Genomic DNA, 16390 nt, shown 5'->3' on the forward strand with positions numbered 1-16390 from the left:
ATATATTTTGGCTGCATTATTAACTGTTAATTTCTTTCATTCTAAAACACGCTGCTCTCTGCGCTGCTTCTTAGATTGCCCCCCCCAAAAGCTAATTAGGATCTTGTTTCTGAACGCTTTGACCTAGTTGTGCTCATAATTGCCAAATACGTATGTTTGCGTTCTGCCATGAATTCAATTTGCGTCTGACAACCATGCCCAGAGAATCTGAAGGAAGAAAGCACGTAGGTGTCCCTCAGTATATCGATGGAGAGCGTGGCTGCCCCGCCAACATCCATCCATCAATTACTTTGTTGAATGTTGACATTTTCGACTGAGAAAGATGCTTATTCAACAGTGCTGTTTGATCTCCATCCATCCCTGTCAGCCATCCAAAGTACCCATCATGCAATTGGGTTATTGATGCTCCAGTGGCTGTCAAATTAATAATATATGGCGAGTAAATATGTAAGTTAATGGAGAATGCCTGTGACCACCTTCCTGCGATATTTCCTTCCATATTTCACCTTATTATCATTATAAGAGGAGGCCCACAGAACTGAGATAAGGCATCGGCCCCACCGTTCACACAGAAAAGGGGTGTAAGTTTGGTTTGTTGAAAGGGAGGTGCAACCACCGACACTTGCCGTTTCCTCGCCCTTAAAGGAGCAAAGTGTGTGTCTGCCTCGCTCGTTGTGTCTCAGGCTATTTTTAACTCTCCCCAACATGAGAGACGACCCACCGCTGTGGCAGTGGCAGGCGCAAGTGGGCGATGGTATAGAAAGAGCCGGAAATATTGATAAAACCACAAAGAGCGCACAAAGCAGAGCTACAGGAAACAAGAGAAAGGCTGAAGTTAAAGATACGTATGAAACTATGTTTCATTGATTAAATCTGATCACCAGTTACATTTTGTGAAGGCCCCACAACCATCGGGTCCTTCTGCCCTCATGAAGCTAATTAACAGCACGTTGGAAAGATAAAGAGTTGGAGGTTAAAGTACAGTACCTGCTCGTGGTGCTCTATGCCCATGCTGATGGTATTGATGAGAATTGCGATCATAATGCCTCTGTTGAAGTATTTGCTCTCCACGATCTCCCACAGCTTCACCCGGGTGCCGTACCAAATGTCCTTGCATGTTCTCCTGGGGCAGCAGCCCTTGTGGTTTGCGGCGCCCTCCCGTCTCTTCTCTTTGTTACTGGAAGAAACCCCCTCCCCATCGGTCTCCTCCACGGCTCCATCGTCCGCTTCATCCTTTTCGGTGCAAACTGGACCGACTCCATCGGAGAGCGAAAGGGCCGTGGCACACTGGGGGCAGCCGTCTCTGACGGAGGCGGAGGTGAGGGCCATGGGTGAAGTGTGGTCAGGCTTGTTATGGTGAGGACAGGGTGCAGCTGAAACAATAAAGAGCAACTACTCTGTATCTGCCATTATTCTGTGTCTACAGAACCATCTTCATATTTTAAAGTCCCTCTGCGTACCATGTCTCCTCATTGCAGCCCTCTGACGGCCCTCTCTTCCATTGGCTTTCCGCTCCCTCCTTTTTCCTCCTCTTCCTCTCCCGACGCCGCGGAACCCGCGAGGTTTTCCCCGCAGGGTGTTGAACAGAATGACGGTTTGCCTCCTGGCTTTGCGCAGGATGTGGCAGACAAGCTGGAAGAGCTCCTCGTAGCAGTCTCCGGGCTCGCTCGCCAGGGTGGAGGAGGACAAACACTGTGCTCGCTGCTCCTGCATCAGCTGGTGCTCTCTCTGCTTGGTCTCTGAGAACTGGGTGGCGATGACCACGAGGCACAGGTTAATCATGAAGAAAGAACCCACCTAAGATGGGGGAACCACAACGAAGGGAAGTAAGATTTTCTCCATCTGACGATTAACACAAACGATCACAGGATGATAAATAAGCACCGTGACACTCTTACAGCAGGTGACAGGCATCATTAATCTCGAACATTCCTCTTGGACAAAGGAAACACCATTATTAGACTGGAGCTGCTCTGGAAGAGCTCACGGCAGCTTCACTGTCTGCCTGGTCTTGTGTGGAAATGCTTCTCAACTACAGGTGAAATCAGAATCGGATTTTCGAAGTTTCTCTGCACTAAAGATCCAACCAAAGATCCAACACTGAAACAGATCAGTGCTGAAGGTCCTTTCCAGAGGTGTTGACATTGAAACAGGAACTTTTGCTCTATGGGCTCAGAACTGAATTCAACAAGCTGCCTGGCAGCAGTTGGAGGATCCTTTTGGGTAGATGACATTCCAGGAAACCAAAAAGGTTCTTATTTGTACAGAGGATGACTCCTGCCTAAGCGGTAAAGACGTTTGGGGATCCAGATCATCAGAGGATCATCGTGACACGTGTTACCACAGTCATGTGTCAGAATAATTCATTTCTAGTGGAAGTTTAGAGTCAACCCAGCGTTAATTTTTTCGAGGAAGAAACTGGAAAACCACTCACGCACGCATCTTTGCTACAAATGCAAGGCAGAACAAAATGCCCTCTTCTCCTCCAGACACAGCTCTGTGTTTGACTTCTAGAAAGGATTTTTGGATCGAGGAAAACACGGGGGAGCAGCTGAATGTTGGCTTTGGACCCCGCTGCCCTTGATTAATAATAAAGTAGTTGTTACCAGGGAAAGCCTGGTGGTACACAAGTGAGGAAGAACAGTCTTCAAAGATGATATCAGAGGAGGAAAAGCCTGTTTTTACACTGCCTCATTCTTTCCCACTTTCCTCACATCAGGATGTCTTTATCTAAAAGTGGCCCCTCTGCTCCATCCATAATTAAAATGAAGCCATCTTTATTTGATCCCACAGTGGTTGCTTCAGGCTCTGCAGTGTGTGTTACTGCTGTGTAACTCTAATGGACACAAAAGCAGAAAAGAAGAGAAGAGAAAAGGGCAAAGTCACCCAGAGAAGGGGAGCTGAATAGAGGACGAAGAGGCAGAGGAAGGATGGAAGCTAACGCTCTTCGACTGTGATCAATAGTGGTTGTAGGACTTGATAACACCCCTCTGATCTCTGAGCCACGGCAGACTGTGGAGGAGCTGGAGAAAAAGTGCTTCAGCATGTGTGAAGTCTTTGATTCCCAGTGCAAAGTGGTCAAAATTGTCCATTTTTCATACCAGCAGAAGGTCTCGTACCACCAAGCTCGGTAATCAGTAACCACTTCCTCATCCTCCCTTATTCCTCTGCTCCTCCTCCTAGTGACAATGGACATCTCTTTAATTCTATTCAACTTTTATTTTCCTAAAGCTCTGCTTCATTGTTTTGCATTTCTGGCTGCGTTGGATCGTGTCTCACCCTTCAATTAAAAACAAGTCTTGTTTAGGGATGAATGTCTATAAAAGTCTCTTTAAATTTAAAATTCAGCATTGCGAGGTGGCCTGATTTACATGATGATTTGATTATTGTAAAGACAAATTAAATGTCACGGTCTTCACTCTGGCAAAGCAAGTCAATTCATTTCAGTTTAAATTGTCCTCAAAAGCACTCGCGATCGTCCCGCAAAGGTGGTTGGTGTGTATGATAATTACTGCCTCTCTGGAGCTCAAGGCCTCACAAAGCAGGTTGTTTCTTTGCAATAATGCTGTGACAGGTGGGGCCACAACAGCGGGTCCCCTCCTCTCCACCCAGCTACAGCCTGAGACGTAATGAGGAGCAGAAGAGGAGAAAACCGGCTCTGCAAGTGTGGGAATAAAAAGGCTAATTACACTACTTGGCTCTGAAACAAAACACGTCCAAACTGGCATTTGGAGACGTTAAAACCTTAATTCCGCCGAGCCAAGCGGCTCCGTGTGAAGCTTTTAATTCCATCGAGTTCTCTCGTGCAACATGACACTAATCAACACGCAACATCTCAGGCTCTTTAACTTTGTTTTTCAAGCCTCTCCATCTGTCAGCCTTCACATCGCTTTGTCTCTAATCAGCGTTTTCATCTTGTGTCACTCACCCTTCACTCCACTCGTCCCTCTCACCCTCTCATCAGCTGGATTTAACACAGTTTTATCGTAACTTTTGTGTGAAATTGTCAAAGCATCTAAATACATCCAGAATGTCTCCGTCTCTGCCCTCGTCTTCAGACGCTGTCTTCGGTCTCTGCGAGCTCCGCGTCAGGCGCTATTAAAGGAAACATTATAAAAGCCTCCACATCAGACACTGAGTCAGATAGGGGCAAGCAGGGATATGAAGGCAACTTTTAATAGATCGCAACCCTACATTCTTTTGGATTTGTGAGACTGGTTGCAAGCCAGAAACAGAGGGGACGAGACTGTATAATATTAGAGTTCCAGGTTTGATTCCAGCTGTTGTCCTCCATGTGGGTGAGGCACTAGCAGCCTATGGAACATGTCATTCTGCCTCTCTCCCTGACCCTGATCCTACACACCACCTAAAGCTGCATAGTGGCCCAGAAGAGCCTTGCGGTCTCAGAGAAGGAAGGTTGTATTTATGGCTGCAGCTAAAAACCTTAGCAAATGATGAAGCTTGCAGCTGGATGCAGGTGGATGAAACATTTATTCCTGCAAAGCAACAGATGACTGGGATAATGCTCAGAGGCAACATAAAATCTCTTTTATTTCCTTTAAAGTTTGAGTCAAATGAATGTCAGAGCTGCAGGATGCAAAGTTAAACTCTTATAGCCACCAAGTTCAGGCAGTCAAAGGCAGCTGATGCTGCTGGTCGTAACTGTGTGTGTGTGTGTGTGTGTGTGTGTGTGTGTGTGTGTGTGTGTGTGTGTGTGTGTAGAGGGGGCACTCAGACACACAATCGATCACACAATTCTCTTGTTCTCGAGCACGTGGTGCACATATCTGGAGCTTGAAAGGTCTCCACGTGTCACGTTCTGACCTGCTCTTTATATCCCTGTGATCTAAGAAACACAAATGGTGTGTCTCAGGGGTCCACTTCAGGACCAGATTTGTTCCCTATGTCTAAGCTCTACCTGGTTTATCTGTATTGCAGACATGACAGCAGTGTTATTAACTGTTGTAATTACTATGAGACATCTGGTGGAGTGTGTCATTAGGGTTTGTGCCCAGAATGTAACCCCAGCATGCCATATAGACATTTTAAAACCTATCTCTTCTTCTCTTGTGTAAAAAGGGGGTGCTTAGATAAATGAAGTGGCATTGGCTGTCATGAGGTTCATGATGGCAGAGCCTGATACCTACTGCAAGGTCTCATAGGTCACACATTCACTTAACATGCTAAATGAGATTAAGTCAATTCCTGAGAGAGCCACTAAAGGTGATAACTGTGCTAATGATGTCACCTGGCTGTCCAGAAGGAACCGTATATCTAACTCACAAGCTAGTGAAATTTAGCTCAAACTGGGTAAACAAAGTGAAACCATTCATCACTGGAGGTGTTCGAAATGGTGAAAAATGTTGCTTTTTATTCCTGACCCTGAAGACAGACTGTGAAATTCCTTTTCTTTTGATTATATTTCTTGCTGTTTTTAAACGGGGTTGCTGGGAGAAACTGGAACTTGTGCAAAAGCAGCCATGGATTATGTAAATGACATGACATTAGCATGTTTATCCAACGTGTTTCTGTTCACGATAGCAATGTCCTTGTGTGATTGCACTGTGACTAAGACTAATGGGAACAGTGACAGTTACATGACTGATGCTCAGCCAGGAACTGGAGAAGAAATGGAGGTAAAAGAAGAGTAAATGAAGGCAGCCAGAGGAGCAACACAAGAGCTCGGGGAAGGAGGGAAAGCAAGAGTTGGCAGGAGGGGGGTTTATTGATGATGTTGGTGCCATCAAAGGTGACTGACAGCTGTGTGAAATGGAAGTGAAGTAGTAAAGAAACACAGGGGAATGATGAGAGAGGAAAGGAAGAATGGGCGTGTAACTCTGACTACAAGTAACTGAAGGTAATAAAACAACAGAAGGCAACTCCAGCTCCTGAAGTTAATGGATCAGATATAATATACTGGAGAGCACATGTGCACACACACACACACACACACACACACACACACACACACACACTCACACACACACACACACACACACACACACTTATGCATGGATGGAAAAGGGTGGAGTTCATGTGTAGAGGATGATTCTTGAGAGCTCTCAGCCTAACATGCTTGTTTACTCCTATGGTGTGCGTGTGTGCTGACAGGACTTACAATAATCAGCAGAATGAAGTAGATGAAGTTGTAGAAGGAGTGTGCGTCCATTACATAGTACATGATCTCCACCCACCCCTCCAGGGTGATGACCTGCCGTCAAAACAGGAAGACAGTGATCAATAAACAGCAGCAGCCAGTAGAACTCTTACACAGCTCTTATGCAGGTAATATGGAGTAAACTGCAGTCAGTGCTCATTTTAGTTTTGGTTCTGGAATGATTTAATGGTGAGATTCTTTCAACAACCATCAAAATGTAACTCCTCTCCAACCCAAAGACTCTCAGACTGACTGAAGAGTCTCTGGTGGCGATCGGTCTCTCAGCCTGTAAGAGGCTAATTCCAGACTCAATGAGTCCAGTCGTCATGCTCCCTAAGCTTATTCACCCTCTTGAGTCTTTAATCCCAAATTCTTGAGTTCTTCTCAGATTGTGCAAGAAGAAATGTCCCCAAGAACTGTAGAATATTAACAGTTGTAATCCCTGAACTGGACACCAGAGTGGCTACATGCTAATGAGGCTCTGAACTGTCCTTTAAATGTAAAGGCGACTGATGTCCCACCTGAAATATGACGATCCAGGCATAGGCAATGTTGTCAAAGTTGATGGCCTCTTTGTGAGGGTTGCTGTGTCCAGTATGACACCTGGTGTAGTACTGGTTCCAGTTGACACACAGCCCTCCCACACTGGCGCTCCCATTGGTCATAGGCTCCGGGCTCAGGCCCAGAGATTGGCGGTAAAGGACGTCCTCTTTGTCCAAGCAACAAACCCGGCCACCCTCGCGGCGAGTGGGGATGTCGGAGCAGGACATGATGCCATTGTCCTCACGGAGGGAGCAGATGAAGGGCCGCTCGTCGTCCTCGTCGGCCATGTAGTACGGCCGGGGCAGACTAATCCCTGTGGTCCTGGAGGTGTTATGAGTTAGAAACAAAGCACACAAAACCTCAGAAATTGAATTCATCCACCTCTGGAAGAGGGAAAGGCTTTGCAGCACCAACGTAAATCTTTATATTCATCCCGCTGGTTTGTCAGATGAAGACAAAGCAAAATCCTCCATCCTTCATGGTTTGTTTTCAGCAAAAATACTGGAACCAAAAGCATAATTTGCAAAGAAATGCAGACGAGTAGAAGAAAATATGGATTAAAACAGCACTCAGGGTGATGCAAAAGCTAACATGAAAACCCTGAGCTGGCACCTAAAATCAGCAGATTCAGCACCTAACATCTAGACTGCCCTCTGCTGGTAGGAAGCAGCTTAGTCCTCCCTCACCTTTGACCAAAGTCACAAGTTAAAGTAGATTTATGTTGTAGTAGGACATTTTCTGACCACGTTATCAACCCAATTCAGTCCAGGAGCAACATTTTAGACAAACGTCTTGGACAGACTGCTGAAGAGGCTTTTTAACTGACTGAAGTGTTCTGGTTGAAAAGGTGTGACTCCATTCCTCAGGTTCAGCTCTCTCCCTCTGCACGAGCCATCTCATTTTCTAATGTCTGCTCATTGTGATGCAGGAACATCAGGCCCGTGTGTTTGCATGTGTGCGTGCACGCTCTGTCGAATCGGAAGGCACCTGTCTGAAGGAGAGATGAAGGGGCATCATCAGTATTTGATGAGGACAGACTGGTTCTTTCTTTGTGGGATTTAGACATTATTCACTTCTCAAATCCAAGCCGTCTAACATAAAACTGTGTTCTCCCACGGCCTGTAGGCGGCTACACAGATATTTACTTATTAAGAAAGTTAGAATGAAAAGTAACTTTTGAGGAAGCAAATACTACAGCTGAACATCAGCCCAAGGCTGTAAACAGTAAATTCATTTACACACTTTGTTGGAAATGCATGACTCAAAAATTCAGAATCCCTCCTCTGTATTCTCATAATCAATAACTTCAAAATAAAGTCCAGAGTGTTGCTTGACCTCACACAGGATCGAGAGTTAGGAACCACTTCCAGTGTCTATGAAACAGGATGGTGCGAGTGCACGTGCTGCTTCAGGGGTCATTTGGACTAGAGACACTCAGTATAACCAGCCGAGCTAAAGACAGTCATCTGAGATGCTTATTTAGTCTATAAGTGTTCAAAAGGTACTAAAGTAGCTTCAATGGAGCTTTATTGCTAAATTTCTCCTGCCAAGATTAATGTGTGAGGGCCAAAAAATTGTCTTTAAAGGTGTTTGCTGAGTGCCAGGACGCTGGCTGCCTGAGACGGAGCAGCACTCTTCTTTGTGATCTCGTCTTCATCCCACAGAGGTTTGCTTGCGAAAGGTCGAACCAGAGAAAGAGATGCAGATGAATGTAGACAGTGGTTAGCAATTACGTCTGACCTGGTATTTGTCGAAGGATGAGCAGCAGAATCATTGTGATTGCTGCCCTGCGTCTCACTCGCCACCTCTTTGTCACCCTCTTTCACTCTCTGTCTGTATTGTACTGGCATGAATAGATGCCATTAGCGTCGTCATCTCCTGTCAGTTTCCAGGTTAGCCGTGGAGCTCTCTGGGATGTGTGCTGAAAATCTTCCTCAGGTTAAAGCTTTTCCTCTCCGATTGCTCTTTTCCGTGATCTTATTGCCCATATTGGAGTCAACAAAAGCCAAATTTACTCTTAAACTGATGCACTGGAACTCTTCAGACCTTCTTGTATCACATTTCCAGGGTTATCCAACATTAAACCATTAAACCATTTTTCTCACCTGGGATTACAACCCAGGTGAGAAAAATGGTTTAATGTTTTAGGGTGTCCCTAAGCTTCTTTACTGCAGGGCTTTTTGGGCCTATTTTCTCCTTAGTTTGTTGGTTTGTTGTCTCCGCCTGCTCGCCACTATTTCCTGAGCTATCAAACAAGGCTTTCATCATTTTTCTGTCCATCTGCTTGAATAAATGGGATTTCCACTTTGATACCTGTGGAATAGGTAATTTCTATTTCCCTTTTGCCCAAAACGGATGCTTCACAACCCGTGACAGTCCGCCCACTGGCTGCACTCATCTTGTCATCAGCGACCACACTCGCCCACTGATCTGCACCTGTGCGTGACCAAGCCGACATCCAGCGCCGGCAGGAATCACAGATAACTCATTATCAGACTTTATGTTGGCCGTGTCTCTCTGTATTCTGAGGTGATTATGGGCAGACGCCATCATGCAGCCTCCCAATGTCACACACGAGGACATGTTCACACAAGTCAAAGCTGCAGGCACACGCGGCTCAGCTCTGTGACAAAAAATAGCTGCTTGTTTGCAAATTTCACCTCTGTTGAGTGATTCTGTAATGAGCCTTGAGGGGTTGGGACATCCCATCATTACACTCTGTTTCATTTAAGTCGGTTCTCAAAGTGATGGCCTCAACCAGAGAGTTATATAAAGCTCCTTTTTGAATTTGCTTTAAAATATTCCATTAACCATCTGACAACAAGCTGATGCTGGTAAAAGGCTAAAGGCTAAATGCTAATATGTCATTCATAGCTAATTTAGCTGAACCTGCAGACACAGAGTCCCATGAAAAGCAGGAAGAGCTGACCGTCAGGCCCCCAAACATAACTCCATCCTGCCCATTGGACAGGATGTGCTGACTGGTTTCACTGGTGTGAGACCAGACCACTCTGACTGGTGCACAATAGAAATTAAACATTCCCATCTCACATATGACTTCATAGCGGCAGATCCAGAACTACAGTAACAGGAGGGTGTTGTCAGCATTTGGACTAATGTCAGACAGTTATGCTGCACCTTTATGTTAGCGCTACCAATGACCTTTACAGTCGCACAGTAGTGTGTGCATGCATGCGTGCGTGTGTGCGTGTGTGTGTGTGTGTGTGTGTCATTTGTCCTCCTTCTTTGGGAGTGAAGTCTTATTTTAGTGCATTTGTATTCCTTGGTGAAGACCATTTCCAGGAAAAGTGAACCATATCTGAGTTTTTATACGGTTTCTTTGGAACAGAATTCAATTACAGTTTTGTTGAGGATTTTTCAGAACAGAGAGCAGATCTCCCTCACTCCAAAACACATCCAATCGGTCAATCCTACCGTGTAATAACCCTGTAAAAAGGGTGCCTTAAACATTGAGAGAACATCATTATACGCATTATAGCACATCTCATAATGAAAACCTTCACTAGTGAGGCTTCATGTGATAAACAACATGGTTAACTCTAAAGCCGAACTCCCCTCGTGGGTGATCAGGGACCACCTGATTCACAGCTGCTGCCCAGCAACAGAGAGGTTTTGGGAACTCTGCTTGTAAAAGTCCTCCCTCCCGACTCAGGTGACTGGTGCAGGGACAACCTGCAGTCGTCCTCACATCAGAGCTGCACCGAACACCTGTGTGGGCCAACAGAGACGCTTCCAGATGTTTCGCTCTCTGGGTCGCGCCAAACATTTTTCCTGCAGCCCAACCTCCCAGTCTCTGCTTTGACTGATGGATTTCCGCCTTTCCTAAAGCACAGCAGCTCCATTCATCACCCACAGCAGACAAAGGAGTTTCCCTCTGCAAACAGGACACGAACTGCGGTGCCCTGGTTAAAAGTTCTGCGTTTGACCCTGCAATCAATCCCCAGATTGATCTTCCTTACTTTGCAAAGTCCATCAGCTGTTCCAGCCATCTGATACTTAGGGGGTTCGTTAAAAGTTCTCAAACACAGTAACCTCCCGAAAAACCTCCAATCCGTTGCTAACGGCCAAATGTGGTGCACATTTTGATTCATGCTCTGTGAGCAAGGAAAAGGGGAAGGGAGGAGAAAGTTTGCTTTGCTATAAATCTAACAAGCACTCGAAAAACAAGAACAATAAATGAGAGGAAGAATATTAAGGAGTGAAATCAATGATGTCGTTAATCAAAGGGAGAGATGCTCAGTAAAGGGAGCGGGCTGCAGGGAACCTCCCAGCCATGGTGGATCATCCACATGTAGGTGTGAATCACACGTATATTTACGCTGTCATTAGCTGCCACACAAGAGAGCCGGATGACAACAACAGCGAGCTCGATCACACCCACGCAGCGAACTTTTCAAGCTGACAGAACAGTGTGTCAGAGATCCTCGAGCATCACATTGTCTCACACATGGTTTCTCTCACTTGCTCACTTAGCTACACACACACACACACACACACACACACACACGAGGGGTGACAGACTCACAGTGTGAAGTTCTCCTCTGGGTAGCAGCGGTTCCTCAGAAGCCCCGCCCACAGCTGTACGCCAATGATGCCAAAGATGAAGAAGACAAAGAAGCAGAGGAGGAGGACGTTGCCCAGCATTGGCAGGGTGTCGAGCAGCAGGTTCACGAGGATGCGCATGCCTGAGGACACAAGTGCCTTTATTAGTGTGCTAAATGTCACTCTTCCCTTTCCATCCCACGTGACACAAATGCTGCCCCTACTGGTCAGCTCCAGAAGTAGGTAACAATCCTCATGAAGTAGAAGAGCAAAGTGAAACCAGGGCTCAATTCATAACTTGATGAAAAGAGGAAAAAACAAAAAAGGTTTTGATTTGTTGTTACGATACATACCTTCTGATTAACAGGATGGTTTTGTCAGCTCATCATTTTGGATGTGCTGTGGGTGCTTATGCTAATTCTTCTGATCCGTATTGAATGATAATGACATTTGCTGTGTCTCAGAGGTGCGGTAATTACACTTCTCCCTGACCTTTGAATATGTAATCCATCACTATTGAAGCTCATCTGAACATTAGTCCAGTCAAACAAGCAGATCAGACACAGCTGACCTGATGATGTCACTTAAAACCGAGCTTCGACCACAGGCTGTAAAAAGACGCAGAAACGTAGAAAACTATTCCACTTATGCAACCTTTCTTAGAAAGACCTTCTCTCCATCAGCCATTTTTTCACAATTGCAGGAATGATGTTATGTTGACATTTCCACAACAGCAGTCGTATTAGCATAATTAGCTAATTAATCACTAATCTCCACTATAATTGTGATCCCATGGGCCATTACTTTAGTACTGATCTCCATCAGGACACTAAACCAGGGGTTAATACTATTTATAAAGTAGACAGAGGATTGATGCAGCATTTAGATGACTAAAGAAGGCTAATTGAGGAGGTGGCCACCCAAAAATGCTCTAGGGATTTACATTGTTCATTCTGATGAAGACCAACAGCTTTAATTAATGTTAAACAGCTTTAAATTAATGTTTAACTGAGGTTCATGTAGCGTAACAAAACCAAAACAAACTGAGGATGATGCAGCAAAGTTATTCCTCAGAAGGCCTGTTAAATAATGAAAATCATAAATAATAAATCTACTGTAGGAAACGGGAATTCATTTAACTCAGATAAGGATTTTATTTTGAATTAAAAATAAAGCAAAAAGCGGGCAGCCCATAAAATAAAAAAGCAGAGATTAGGAGGAGGCTGAAGGAAAGTGCTGGAACATGTTACCTTAGTCACTAATGCCAACTCCCAGGGGATTGTGGGAAAATACAGAAAACACACCCAGACTTTAAGCTGGTACCAGAGGAACATTTCTGTCAACACCCCATTAACACACGCAAATGTGTGTGTGTGTGTGTGTGTGTGTGTGTGTGTGTGTGTGGTTTGCCGTTCCAGTGATGTATGAATTTGAAATGTTTTTACTCTCATTAAACTCAGAGGATGAAGAAAGTAAACAGGAAGTCCAGAAGTTGAAACAAACTTGTCTGAGCTGCAACACAAAGGGTGCCTCACACCGTGTCCGTTTCCTCTCTATTCATCTGATAGCCCCTCTATCTCTTTCACTCTTCTATGTCATTCTATCCATCATAACAGCGTTCCCATCTCTCCATCCGTCTCTTCCTCTCCTTCATTTTCACATCTACCCTTCATGGAACTGGATAATCCCCTCTCCCTCCGTCACCCATCTCTCTTGGTGTCTTTTTTCTCTGCTGTCACCTGATTTTTCTCTTTCATCCATTTTCCACTAAAAAAGTTGGTTCTGCTATTGATCTTTCCTCACGCGGCTGCAGGCTTGGATTGGAAACTTGATGAACAAACACCTGTGGCAATTTTTTCTTTTTAAACTGTACCGAAGACAACATGACAGCAGGGCAGCAACATAATGCTGTGATTCTGTCAATAACCTTTATTCACACTTTTAATGCTTTAAAAATACTTCTGTGCACGTACAGTTACATTGGTGTAGCTGCAAACACGGTGCTAATGACTTTAATGGTGTGTACCTAAAGAAATTGCTGCGTAAAATAAGCTGTGTAGAGTTAAAGTTTGTGAAACAGCTTTGTTTTCAACATTTAAATGCCTTAATTGAAGCTTAAAGCACACACCTTTGAAGTGCAGATATATAAACATTAACAGTTTGTGCAGCATAACAAAATAACGGGTTCGGAGAACCAGGCTTTTTCAATACAGTTGTGGCATTATTCCACTCAGGACCAAGGACAGCAACATTGTGGAGCGAACATTAAATGGAAGCAATGAAATGTGTGGATGAATATTGCAGCTGGAAGTCCAAGGGCGCTGGGATGGACACAGAACGTAAGACGCGGAAGGCAGAACATGAGCACAGCATCAACTGGAGTGTCCTCCACAGTCTCCCCGTGAAGACACGGGGGTAAGAGTGCTCTTCATCTGAGCTCTGCTGTATGCTTCAGACATGATGGGCCAAATATACATGTCGCTGAGCCTTTGTTTCAGCCAACCAGACTGAACCAAACAAGAAGTTCCGAGTCCTGGTGTCACACAATTATGAGCAGGGAGATGTTTAGTAATTAGACCTCAAGGGGCCGCAAAGCAGCATAAACTCTGGAAAAGAGTGCCTTCTAGGTTCGGTTTACGTGTATGAAGCACAAAAGTGCTGACTTTTATCTCATCAAACAGCAAAACGGCTCTGTCGGGCTCATATTGACACCCCCAGGCTCCTGAAATACCAAAAGGTTTCTGTCGACGGCTTATTTGTCGAGAGATTCTCTCTCAATTACAAATTTTCGGGGCAAATCCAATTTTCTCAGGGGGAAATTTATTCACCCCGAATGCTTCCAATAATTCTGCAGCGATTGGAAAGAAATCAAAGTGCCTCAAAAGTTTTGAGACATCATCAGTTTGTTTACAATCACAAGTGCAGCAAAAACTGTGGCTGAATTTAAAAAACATGGACTGAAAAAGACAACTGAAGGGTCAATGGCCCATTAAATCTGAAGTGGCCATTTTAACTGTTCCAGAAATGCTTTTTTTTAAAAGTCTGCTGTGTCCATTAACTCCTCTTCGTCAGGTTTGATTTTGTCCTCCATTTTATCACCTTCTTTAGTGCCACTTTGCAGTTTATTTTTGTTTTTATAGCACTGTTGATTGCCTTAGCTTTATTATCAGGATGAAATTAAATATTCATTGGTAGAAATTAGAATTTCTAGTGAATTCTAGAAACTACTAAGGTTATTTCCATCTGAATCGTGAATAAATTGGTTGTTTCCCGTATGAAACTGCTCTTTTGACATTCAGGACCTTGGACAGAGACCAGAGCAGGTGGAGCTCTAAGATGGGGCGGAGTTTTAATAGGAAGTGGGAGGAGCTGGGGGAGCCAGGCCTCTGAGAAGAGGTGGACCTGAGAGAAGGCTCATGGTGCTGAACAAACTTCAACATCTCTGATTTACAAAAGACTTGGGGTCGGCCAAGTGGTCAGGCTGCGGTGAATTTAGAAGAAGTTTATAAAAATCATTTATTCATTCGAGCTCATGAGTGATTTTTTCCCTGCTGAATATTGGGGCTATTTTCTATTCTATTAATGATCTCTGAGCTTATGGCTAAAGAGAATTTTCTGGGGTTTTTTTGTATATGTTTCTGTTCTATGTTAGAATTAGTTTAGAAGTTAGGGATAATATAATCATTAGCAAGTGTAATAAAGATAAGCAGTCAGTTGATCCTTCCTTGACATGACTGTTGTTTAGATAACGGTAATCAGGGGAGACGGTCAGGCTGAAAGTGTTAAACACCCATCGTTAAACTGGACAGCATAGTTTAGTGGTGTTGATAGTTCATCTACAAGAATGTGAACTTTGATCTGGCTATATGCGCAACAGTTGGCTCTTTTCTTCAAAAATGCCTTCTTGCTGGGTTGGCGTTAAAAAACAACAGAGAACGAGGACTGTGCCAGCATCCAATGGAACTGGAAGGAGAAGACAAGGTCATCCAATCAGAGGACAACATCGGACTGGATTAGCATCAATGATTTGCCTATTTGTTTCTATAAAAGACAGGGTCAAGGGATAGTTAGGTTGTCAGACTTCATGCCCTGACAATTGACTTTGTTATTGTAGGGTTTTGAACTGGCCCGGAGCTCCGTAATATTTGTATATTGAATTGATTCTATTTCTTAATACCTTTTGAAATTGGGATTTTTCTCCTTAAAGTCTTCAGTGAGAGAACATGCAGATTGGCAGTGACACACTTCACTTGTGTGGCAGTGACACACAATCCAACATGGCCTGTGAATGATTTTGAACTTTTTTCCCTTCCTCTTGCTGCCTTGGGTTTTAATAGGCCTGTGATCAGGTTTTGCCTGTTGAAATTTGGGTTCTGATCTCAAGGTGTAGCTGTGTGTTGCCAGCATAATTCCAGAGATTCCCCCACATTTTCAACCACAAGTACTGGGATACTGAGGCTGGACTCTTTTATTTAATCTTTACAATCTCATTTATCCTATAATGTACTACCTACCAGTGAAAGAGCTCCTACAGACTCTATAGGCCATCTTTCCCCTTTGCTGTGTTATTTTCCTATTAGTTTTTCTTCAGAACTGCTCTTATTATTTTTATTATCATTCAACACAGTCTGATCTCATCTCTAAAACAAAATAACAACACAGCGACACTCGTCTACTTATTCTATCTAATTCTCCAAGGAGTTGTCGTGTCTGGTGCAACAGAAGATGTCCCAGCAAAATAGTCATTATCAGCCATGACTGGCGACGGGGAGGAAAAGCATAATTGGGTTGTGAAAAATGTAGAATTGTGATCCACGTTTTGACGCTAATCTTGATGATCCTCCCTTGCAACAACAAATACTGTAGTTGCACATTTGTATTTATATCTTAAAACTCTGTGTTATACTCCACAAAACTGCATTTCACCATCTTTAAGAAAACAAGGTCAGTGTGGAAGGGACCATGCTGGATATGCTCAAATATCAACTCCACATTATCAGAGGTCATTTCAAATGGTCATCCCTCAACTGATAGATAGTTTCTTTATCTCCTATAGTTTTTATGTCCTTTTTAAGGCACATAGAAAGATGGGTTGTGCATTTTTACATTTAAAACAGCCAAAAAGAA

At 44.1% G+C, this 16390-nt stretch overlaps 1 protein-coding gene across 1 annotated transcript in view; it reads right to left on the minus strand.

Moving 5' to 3' along the window:
- LOC101074957 (voltage-dependent T-type calcium channel subunit alpha-1I-like) overlaps nt 1-16390 on the minus strand; it is a 92301-nt gene that overhangs the window by 30716 nt on the left and 45195 nt on the right. Inside the window, 5 exon segments of the mRNA XM_029850636.1 lie at nt 988-1373; nt 1461-1797; nt 6119-6211; nt 6679-7021; nt 11247-11406. Of these exon segments, the coding sequence (XP_029706496.1) occupies nt 988-1373; nt 1461-1797; nt 6119-6211; nt 6679-7021; nt 11247-11406 (1319 nt within the window).

Source organism: Takifugu rubripes, chromosome 17 (genome assembly GCF_901000725.2).
Source record: "Takifugu rubripes chromosome 17, fTakRub1.2, whole genome shotgun sequence".
NCBI lineage: Eukaryota > Metazoa > Chordata > Actinopteri > Tetraodontiformes > Tetraodontidae > Takifugu > Takifugu rubripes.